This window comes from Chelmon rostratus, chromosome 13 (assembly GCF_017976325.1).
Source record: "Chelmon rostratus isolate fCheRos1 chromosome 13, fCheRos1.pri, whole genome shotgun sequence".
Classification (NCBI taxonomy): Eukaryota; Metazoa; Chordata; class Actinopteri; order Chaetodontiformes; family Chaetodontidae; genus Chelmon; species Chelmon rostratus.
Window position 1 is genome coordinate 540,673 of NC_055670.1, and position 11,396 is coordinate 552,068.

At 41.1% G+C, this 11,396-nt stretch overlaps 1 protein-coding gene across 1 annotated transcript in view; it reads right to left on the reverse strand.

Annotated features, from left to right (window-relative positions):
* The window catches only part of LOC121616077 (calcium/calmodulin-dependent 3',5'-cyclic nucleotide phosphodiesterase 1A-like), a 47,771-nt gene extending 42,186 nt beyond the window's left edge, over positions 1 to 5,585 (reverse strand). Inside the window, exons 1-2 of the mRNA XM_041950703.1 lie at positions 5,301 to 5,585; positions 4,903 to 5,144 (exon numbers count right to left, since the gene is read on the reverse strand). Of these exons, the coding sequence (XP_041806637.1) occupies positions 4,903 to 5,144; positions 5,301 to 5,585 (527 nt within the window). The remainder of the gene's footprint in view (positions 1 to 4,902; positions 5,145 to 5,300) is intronic.
* Between the last annotated feature and the right edge of the window lie 5,811 nt (positions 5,586 to 11,396).

Consider the following 11,396-nt stretch of genomic DNA (forward strand, 5'->3'; position numbering starts at 1 on the left):
AGTATCTGCACTGCACATAGTTTACTACAAAAATGTCACTGTCTTAAAAATTATATGAATATAAATATATGATATGCAGCCTTGCTGTAGCAGGCAACATGAACAGCCATGACCTTTGCCATGTCTGTGACTGTGACTGTGAGTCTGGTGGAGCTTTGAAAGCCACTAGAAGCATTTTCACAGCCCTTTGGAAGAGTCACTGTACTGCCTTTATGGGGAGAGGCTCTCTCTCGTGTTTCCCTGTGAGGAGCGTCAGTACATATCTGTAGCCTGCTATTAATTGTGGTTCATGTTAATGTTCACAGCCCTAAATATCTTGTTAAGATCTGAATGCAACACAGTTACCAGAAGGACCATGATAGTTTTGTTTATTGTTTTTTCAGAAATTCCCTTTCTGTCTATGGCAACTGTCAGTACAACTACAACAGAAAGGACATTAAAAGACAGACATTTAACAACAATGTCCTCCACAACAACTTCATCAACAATCAAGATTTAAGTACAATGCAAGTGACCACACCTCATATCACCGGGATTAGTTTAAAAGAGAAGGTATGAAGGATCTGTGTGCACAGGAAGTCTGCGAAATTACCCTGTACCCCCATCCTGTAACAATGTGTTGTGTTTTTTGCCACTCCAGAGGAATAAATATCTTTCAGGTATGATGTTGTTTTTCTGCCAGGGTGAATGCGGCTTGGTAATGATAATGTTATTAACCAGCTATATCTCTGAGTCTTACCCATTTTGTCACAGTTTGGGAGGAGCCAGGGAAATTGCCTGAGCCAAACCTTCAAATGCAAGCAGACACATGCAAGCTAATTTTCAATAGAAAAGGCAGTTTTTACACACAATATGTGTTTTGTTGGAAAAATCACCTGTATTTACATCATATGCCAGCAAGAACCCATGTGGGTATGTGTTCAGGACCCTCAGCTTCTGTTACATGAATTTAAGAGACTGCCTTCAAGAAGATGATATAGGGTACCAACAGCAATGAGGAACATCTTTAAGTGGTCTTTTGTTCTATCCTGTGTCAACTTAATGAACAAATGACTTTTTATTAGACATTAGTGACTGCAGTTTTGTATGTCTATCTAAGTTATTTATTCATTGTTATTATTTTTGCACTTTACTCCAACCGTTTATGATTACAAACGGTGAATGGCAAATGGACTGTATTTATTTAGCTTTTCTAGTCTGACGACCACTCAAAGTGCTAGTCTTCTGATGAATCAACTGCTCTACCTTGTGATCCACAACCACCCCATTACAGTCCCACTTATTTCTTATTTTTATCTCACACATTTTAACCCATGGCATAGGAAGTTCTTAAGTATATGTACAGTATGTCTGTGTGTTTGAACTGTCTTCATCATATCTCTTTGCTTTATTTTCACACCTGTGTGCTTTGATTTGAAGCCAAAGACAAATTCATATGAGTGGACAATATATATTCTATTCTATTCTATTCTAAAAATGGACGAGGACATGAATCTACATTCTACATCTACATTTTAGTCTCATCTTTTTTGATCAACAATATTACATGTTGACAGAGTCACAGTTAGTGTTTAAGGACATTGGTGCTCTCTCATCTCTCGTCTTGTCAAACATATTTTGTTGTAGTTTTTGTTAGGGATATTAACACGAGTCCTGTGTCTGTATTTTGGTCCTCTTTCTTTGGAACATAACTATGACAGTATGACCTTACCACAATATGGACCCATATGGGGGATATACCATGGAGCTAACCTCCTCTGTTTTATTATCCTCTTTTTTAGAGGGGCAATAGAATCAAGTGTCATACACATTGAACCTGTAGCACTATCAATCAGATGATCAATTTGAGATGGACTAAAGTTAGCATAGGAGTCCTCTGTTATATTGAGACATGGCATCGAATTAAATGCTGCTGCTGCTTAAATTTAGCAACAGATAGGCATCTGGTGTAGATATCTGTGGCCAATAGTGGGTAATCTGCAGACTTGTGTTGTAAAAGCGATTTGAGTGGTCATCAGACTAAAGCTAGCTATATGAGAACCTCCAGTGCATCGTGAGAGCAGCTGAGAAGATCGTCGGTGCTTCTCTCCCCTCCCTCCAAGACCTCTACACCTCTCGCCTCACCCGCAAAGCCCTTTGCATTGCAAGAGACCCCACCCACCCGTCACACAGCCTCTTCAGCCTTCTGCCATCAGGGAGGAGACTGCAGAGCCTGCAGGCCAAGACCAGCAGACTGCAGGACAGCTTCGTCCACCAGGCTGTCAGGATGCTGAACTCTCTCCCTGCTCTGCCCCCCCCCCGATGCTGAACTCTCTTCCTGCTCTGCCCCTCCTCCACACCAACACACAACCTGGACTATAACTCCCTGTTGACCACCCCCCCTACTCCCTCACACTGACACACACACACACACACACACACACACACACACACACACACACACACACACACACACCCTGGACTCTGAAATGCCTCTCTGTTTGTCTTGTACATACGGCTGAATTGACAATAAAGCTGACTTTGACTTTGACTTTGACTTGATATGTAAGTAGCCTACTTTTGGAAGTACAATTTCTTTTTGAGTGCTTAAAGAATAAAGTATATAAGCTTTACATCCAATTGAGGTCTATTTAGCTTTAAAATCATAAACACAGGAATGTAGGAAAGTATAAGATGCTGTAACATTAGTAATTAAAGTAATTCTGAGTTGTGGAGACAGAAAAGGTAATTAATGCTATTCTGACATGCGTGTCTGTACGCACATGTAGTGTTTCTTTCCACCCTTGTATAAGTCAGTGCCCCATTAGACCACCCCAGCCAAATCTGGATGCACCACTGCCTCTTTGCTGCTGCTCTCCCTGCCTTTTTTCTTTCCATGTAGGCAAATGCAAGGGCAGGGAGGTCCCAGAACACAGCCATACAGCCAAATACAACTTGCAGCGAATGGATGAAAGTTTCCTTTGACTAAAGTGGTCCAGACTGAAATGTAATAGATTCTTGGTGCCAGGGCCAATTGTTCCTTGGTGCTCAGACCCTAAAAACTATCCTGTTTTATATGGGTTACAAAATGCGTATGAATTTTTCGAAAATGCTTTAAATGTTGATGTGTAAAGGCCCTGTATATGGTCTTGTTGCAACTTAATAGGTTCATCATTGCTTTCACTTTCATACTGACTCCAGCATAGTCTTTGTTGATAAACTGCCGCCCTTGTGCATTTTCTGCCTTAATGTAACAAATGAAAATAATAATAAGATTAATAAAGAAAGAAAGCAAGAAAAACACTCCCCTGATCCTCATTTTCATTGAGCTAAAAAATATATGAATGGTTCATTTTCTTTTGTCTGATGTTTGAGCTCTTAATTTACAATTCCCTTACAATCACCGTAAAATGCCTATCCAAGGCATACCCAAATAAAATTGAAAGCTGTTCTTGGACTTTTTGCACTTTAAAGGTAAGAGCTTAGTCATTTAGTTGCTGATGCATTCAAAGTAATTCTGAGGAAATTATCCCTGAGCCTACCAACAAAACTGAAATCAGGCTCAACACTACTTGGCAAACGGCTTAAAAGATGGCTGCTTGGAAGATATATATCCATCGATTGTGGTATTAAGATCATATCTAGCTCTCTCATCTCTCTCGTATAAAAGAAAACAGTGGAGTCAAACCTGAGAATTGTGCTCTTCCTCTCCACATCAACAGCAAGCTCACATGTCCAATTAAAATGCCTGCAACCTTTCATTGTTTTGTTTTGTTTGTTTATTGTTGTATACCAATATAAGCAAACTTAAAATGGAAGAAAATATATTTAGCAAGTAACATAGTTATTGTATTTATTGTTTATTTTAAGTTGATTTTTTATCTGTAAATCTGTGGAGCATCTGTTGATTGAGAATAAGCCTATATGGTATTATTTAACTTTACATTGATATACAGTATAATATAATAATATTTTAACAAATTTCTGTACATATGCTGTTGTAGAAAACAAATCCTTTTAAGGGGTTGCCATATTCTAAAAATGCTTGGGAACCACTGCTGTGAAGCTCAGTGATTAGCTTTAGTAGTGCTGGCAGGTAGATTTTGTTACCTTCAGACAGAGACTAGCCATTCCCCCCTGTTCCCAGGCTTAGGGTGGCTGTAGTCTTACATTTAACAGACATAAAGAGTGGTATCAGTCCTCTGATCTAACTAAAGAGCTCATTAAAGGCAGGTTCTCAATGTGTGTAGTGGTGATGTAGTGAGACTGTAGTTACTTAGCATGTAACCAGAGCTGAAAAAACATCAACAGGACATTAAATCACACATCAATCAAAATCAATCACAACATTTTGATGCTCAGTTTGAGTCTGCTCTTGTCCTTTTTCCTTTCTTTTTGCCATCCACTGTGTTTCCATGTCCTGCCTTCATCTCTGCCTCTCTCTGTCTTTGCTTAGAGTTTGCTGCATCGCAACGCTCTGTCATTACCATGGCAACTATGGAGAACAAAAAGACATGCTATTTTGCATCTGCTACCACAGCCCCAAATTCAGCAGCAGCTTAATGAAATACAGAGAAAATATCTGAGAGACAGACAGACAGACAGACAGACAGACAGACAGACAGAAGGATGGGAAGCAGTGACCTCATCAAAAAACACACACACAATCTCTCTCTCTCTTATGTTCAGTCATGTCGCACACCCACAGTTTTCCACTAATATCCTGTCATTTGTCTTCCCTTCATCCTTGGTCCATGCCAACATCACCAAGGCAACCAGGCAACCACACTGATGCCATCCCCAAGGCTGTCAATCTGATTCGAAAACTAACACTAATCGAGTGATTCTCACACGATCACTATTTATCAATAATGCTATTACATCATCATCATCAGCCAGCTGATTGTATGTGCGTTTACTTACATTCCTCTCAGTCGAATCAGGACCTGGTGATTCTGCTGCAGAGTGTCCTCAAAGTCCTGAACCTCCTCAATCTGCTGCACCTCCTCAATCTGTACCTCTTCTGCCTGGTGCTCCTCCTTTATATGCTGCTCCTGTTCAGTCTGCTGCTGCACCTCCGTCTGCTCTTCTTCAGTCCGTGACATCTCCCCAGTCTGCTCCTCCTCCTCAGTCTGCTGCAGCTCTTCAATTCGCTGCACCTCCTCCTGCTCCTGTTCCATATCCACCTCCTGCCCCCCCCCTTCAATCTGCACCCCTGCCTGCTGCTTCCCCTCCTCAGTCTGTACCTCCTCCTGCTGCTGCACCTCCTCAGACTGCTGTACTTCCTTCTGTTCCTGTAGCACATATTCCTCATGTTCCACCTCCTTTTCCTTTTGCATCTCCTCTTCTTGCTGCTCTTCTTCAGGTCGATTCACCTCTTGTTCTCGATCCTGGTCCTCTTCTTTCTGTAGCACCTCCTGTTGGACCTCCTGAAAGTCTACTTGCTTTTGATCTACGTCATGTTGGTTGATTTTCTGCTCTTTCTCCTGTTGCTGCACTTCCTGCTCTCCCTCCTGTTGCTGCACCTCCTCCTGCTCATGCTGCCCCTGCTCCTCAACCTCCAGCACCTCCTCAGGCAGCTGTGACTCCTCCACCTCCTCGCTCATCTGGGCCTATTGGAGGAGAAGAGGAGGTGGGGGTTTTAGGGTTTGTATAAGTGTTCACAAAGCAGAGTTTCGTCCCTGTGAAGCGTCCAGACGTCTCTCAGACTGACGGAGTCGTGGAAACATCGACGCTGATGACAGCCAAGAGCATTTGGGCTCGATGGAACTTCCAACATTCAATTACCTGTGATGCCACCTGATGGTCTGGACAGTCCACAATTATGATGTCTGATTTGATCCGTTAGAGAAGTCGAGGGGTTAAAGGTCACAAGACAAAGAGCAGTTTGTTTTTTTAAGTTGAAAAGCAGGAACAGACTAACTGCATCTTTTGATCAAACACCAACCAGTAAACAAGGTGATCAGCTGATGACTTCCTTCACGAGTTCACAGCTAACAGTTGAGCTCTGCGCTCCAGCACTGCGGCTGCAAAATGATCCAGCTTAATGTCCCAGAGCATTGCCGTAGCAACACACAGAGGAGGTCGACGAGCAGTAAAGACAGGATGGAGAGAGTGAGAGGGAGAGAGGGAGAGAGACAGAGAGAGAGAGAGACAGAGACAGACAGAGAGAGAGAGAGAGAGAGAGAGAGAGAGAGATGGAGGAGGACAAAGGAGAAGCAGAGAACATTGCAGAGCGTTTCCGTGGTAACTCAATAACTGTTGCTAAGAGTGATGGAATCCTGCAGCCGACAGACCTCCTCCTCTTCCTCCTCCTCCTCATCTCCACCCAAATTCAAACACACAAACTCCACACGCCATTCAGACACATGCAATCAAAAACAGTCATCTCAATCAGTCCTCCCCTCGCTCACCTGCATCTGAGAGAGATACAGAGAGTGTGTACAGTTCTGAGCGGTGTGCCTGCTAGAGACAGCCTCTGTGTGTGGGGGGGTGCACACACACATAGTTTTTAGATAATGATAATATAATGTTGCCAAAAATGAAAAAATGAGAGAAACAAAATCTCTTAAGAAGAGAATCAGTATTTAGTCCTGCTGGCGTCCCCTAGAGGCTGCAGTGGTTATCACTCACAATTTGAAAGTGTAAGAAAAAGCAATACCTTGTTAAAGCCGAGTGAAAAAATGAAAAGTTCATCCTGAGGGTGATGCTATAGGAAATGTCATGTGGTCATTAGGATCAAAAGGGTATATCCTCTGGGAAGCAAGAATACCTGTCATTAAAGCGGCACTCATACCATGAGAGACAGGTTCAAAAATATATGGTCAAAATGGAGGCAGCGCAAGAGAAACAGATAGAAGAGATATCCTGACTTGTTACTTTAAGCTACAAGCTCCAAAAACACTAGATTTCCAATGATGCAACTTGGTGGTATCTTGCCTTAGACCCACCCTGCCTTGTAAAAAATTTCATCTATGCCCCTGTTTGTAATAAATCTGTAGTTTCCTGGCCCAGGCCAAAACAAGGCTGATGACATCACTATGACATTGTCAGGTTATCTTCTCAGATTTGACAAAGATCATCCATCATCACAGACTAAATTAAACGGCTGATTTCACAGGCTAAGAGGAACTACTTCTGTCCTTCTCCTACTATATCCATACCTAGTACTGTATCTCCAAAGCTCTGCCAGAAGTAGTGTATGCACAAATTTATTTGCTTGTTTTACTTATTTTCTGGCCTGACTCTTGGTCAATGGTGCATATTCAATACTGAAGCATTAAACTTTCAGTGAAGTACTTGTGTAAAAAAGACTCATTACAAGAATCAAACCAACATTTTCCTACTGCATACCTCTTCAACATAAAAACTGTTACAAGGTGAAGCCTTCTTTCTCAGGCTGGGGGCTCATAATCTTCACTGCCTCATGGAGGGAGGTGAGTGAGGCATACTAACGTTCAACACAGTTTCATCTTCACTCCTCTCCAGGCTGTCATCCAGTAAGACACCACCAGTTTGTTCTCCTCCATGTCCTTGTCTATTTTCAGCAATAACAAATGCTACTGGAGCTGGAAACTCATCTAGATCCACTGAACAGGAGTGGTGTTTCCCATAAACCAAGTTTGTTTTTAGGTTGTTGTTTAAATTATGGTTAAATAGTGTCATGCAGAATCAAGCATAAGTATTGTAACCATGATTATCTGCACCTCTAGGAGCACTATTTACTTCCCAGCTTTAAACTATAGGCCATACTACAGGTAATTTCAATTTTTTTTAAAGCTGCACAGTAAAATCCATGATGTCATGCACAGAAACTTCTCCAGGTGCACTATTCAGAACAGGAGTGAATGAACTTCAGACTTCACAATTTGTGCTCTTATTGTACAATTTTGTAACTCTTGCTTTCTATTTTTCTGTTTAGCAAAGTGAATTTCCCACTTCTTGTGTTCTCACATTTGAAATTTCCTGTTTTTCTATAGTTTGTATTGTAGATGCCAGTCAGAGAGGAGTTTCATTGTGTAGTACAACTTGTTCTTTGTGTATATGACAATACATTTTAAAATCTTTAAAAAGTTTAAAAGGTTTTTACCAATTCTGGAGGCTTTTCACAGCACAGTGGCTGGTAGGTCCACAGACCCGCCTCTTGATGGCACAGCTGTTCCTGACTGGATGTTGCAACCAACTCACTGTCTTGACCAGTTGTACAGAGTCCCCTGACGGAGGAAGAGGAAGGAAACTTATTTTTTACTACTTAAACCATTTAAATTATTGAACTGTTTCACAAAATTTCACAGATTCTGTGAGTGAGTCTTCAAAATAGAGGTCTTGATGTAAGTGCTTTGTCTCTTTGATGATCCTAACATATTGTAAGGCTGGAGGAGGATACCAACAGGTGATGGGGACCCTAAGTGACTGATGATGGAGTAAAAAAGTAAATTAAAGGTCACTGGATAAAGTGTGGTGTCACTGGATGATGGTGAGGGTGATATCTGTAGACGAGTAGTTTCCAACTGGGAGGCGGGTGGGGGGTCATGGATAACCAGGGTGAACAAGTTTGCTGATGCAATTGTGCTGACCTTAATTTCACTGATTTCTACTACAGTCCTTTATCAGTTGCTGATTTCATTTTATCACGATTAACAACAGTGCATATATGGGTTCACATGGGTTAGTGTGAGCTAATGTGTGCTCACATGGTTTAAACTGGCTAATTTAAAGAGATCACAAGAGAACAGACCAGAGAAGAACAGACACTAGTAGAAACCAACAGAGACCCCAAGAAACTAAAAGAAAAAAAAACTAGAGTAAGCCAGATCAGAGACCCCAGAAGAGACCTGAAACAAGAAAATACAAGACCAGATGGGACAATAGCACAAAACAAGCCAGAGACCGGAAGAGAAAGATCACAGACCAAAAAAACACTAGAAGAGATCAAAAGAGACTAAGAGAGATACTATAAAAGACTACAAAAGTCAGAGACCAGGATTTACCAAATGAGACCAAAAGAGATGAGAGGAGACCAGGCCAGAAGAGTTTGGAAGAGACCAGAAGAGACTAGAAAAGAAAAGACTTTAGCAGATCTTCAGAAACCTAAAGAGCAGAAGAGACCAGACAATACCAAAAGAGGCGTGAGACCACAGTATACAGTACCTAAGATAAACCAGACAAGCAACCACAAAATAGAAGAGACCATTATAGAGACCAAAAGAGATCAGAAAGGAAAGAGTACATAACAAGACAAACATACACTTGATACCGGATAATAAACCAGAAGTAACTACAGTAGACCATGAAGACACTAGAGGACAAGACAAGAGATAACAAGGGACTAGAGGAGAGTGGAAAAGACCATGGCAGAGACCGAAAGACACTCAAAGAGACAAGAAGCAGCTGGTGATTGACTGTGGAGAGGTTTCGTTATGTCCCGTACGGTAACAGCACCACATCTTAAAAACAAGGGGTTGCTGTGTTACTGTGGGAGTGTGTTTGAAGTCGAATCTGAATGTTTATCAGACTCTAACATCCTACAATTTATTCTGCTTTTAACAACTCTGGAATGATTTCACAGCAGCGATGCTCCTCTGTACTCTGACTTTTGAGGCAAACAGTGGGATTAGCAGAGTGCATTATTGTGTGTTAGGGTGTGTTATAGTCCGTGTGTACATGTTGTCCAACAGAGCAGCTCTTGTGGTTGTGAACAAACTCTCATGGCAACAGTGGACTGTCTGATTGGTCAACTGTCTAATTGACTGTTAATTGCTTCTTCATAATCAGCACCAACACTGAAGAGCCTATGTGGGCTGGAGGAGAGTGTGTGTGTGTGTGTGTGTGTGCGTGTGTGTGTGTGTGTGTGTGTGTGTGTGTGTGTATGTGTGTTCAGTTATTTATTCAGGCCTTTGTTTGTCAAAAGGCTTTTGAGACAACAAGTAGAACAACATGGGGAGAGCTGAGGGACATGCTATTTATTTTCAGACCTTCATTTGAAAGAAGCTATAAAAACACTTCTGCAAACACATACTATTTTTGTATTAATTTTAGATGTATTAACTACACCCACATCCAGACAAGTTTTAGAAAATATAAAACAAATCTGCTATAAAATGTAATTTATATGATATGTTTTTTCAACAAAAAAGTTTAATTAACAATTCATAATTATCTTATAATTGCATCTACTCTTACAGTGTTAGAATCAAGACTTAATTAATATGGAATTAATATTATTCATTTCCACAGTTTAACTTCCAGAAACAAATGTCCCCTAACTGATTTTTCAGCATACAGTGTGTGCACTGGAAAATTTTCCACATCAGGCTCTTTGAAGATGATATTGGACCACAATTAGCAAACTCGCTGTAATTTCACAAAATCCAGGTTATCATCCAGATGTTACACTGAGATTTAAGGTGACAGCAGCTCTTGCTCAAAGGGGCCATCCACTAATTACAAGGTTGGTGGTTTGATCCCCGACTCTTTCAGTCAATGTGTCCTTGGGCAAGATGCTGAACTCTGAATCACTCCCGATGGCTGTGCTTTCTGTGTGTGAGTGTCTGTAAATGGGTGAATGTGACATGTGCTGGAAAGTGCTTTGAGTGGTTGATAGACGCACTACATAAAAGACGTTTATTTACAACCATTTACCAAAAAATAAAGTTTCTTTTTAAGGTAATTTTATACTGTTTAAATGTTGACCCAGTATTTCATTTCATTTTATTCTATCCATATTTAACAGGTGTACACTGTATTGCACAGATGTATTTAACCTGTATTTGTCTGAAATACATTATCTCTGTTTCAAGAACATCTGTCCAAAATGTCAGAATTAAATAGTAACATTGTGTTTGTCCTTACTTACTGTTCACATGATATCACACAATGAATGACGATAATGAGGATGGAGTCCAACCTTACTGCAACTGTAAACTCTGGTAATTTAAAAGTTTACATAGCAGAGAACTAAGACAGGAATCGAGAGGTAGAAAATTACTGTCTGACCTGTCACTGACTGTATCGGCGACTCCTCAAGTGGTGCAACCGTCACCACCGCTATCTTCCTGTCCAGAGCTGAACAGTAGGAGCCCATTGTCAGCAGAAACCCCAGGAAAAGGAGGAGGAGAAAGGGACTCCAAACGGACAGAGAACTCTGTATCTTTGTGTGTTTTTACATACTGGAGAGACATCTTCTCCTGCTTTCATCCACAGTCTCTCACAGTGTTGTCTCTCTCTCACTCCCTCTCTCTCTCAGACTCAGAAGAGGTCTCATGCCCTCTTGCAGGAGGTTGCAGTAAGGAAATGAGGCTTGGTGTGTGTGTGATTAGATTTACTCAGTTTTAGCTCATAGTGTATCAGCAGGATTATAAACCTGTTCAAAGTTTTTAATTCAACTGGATTCAGACAGAAAATTGCTTCCTATTGCC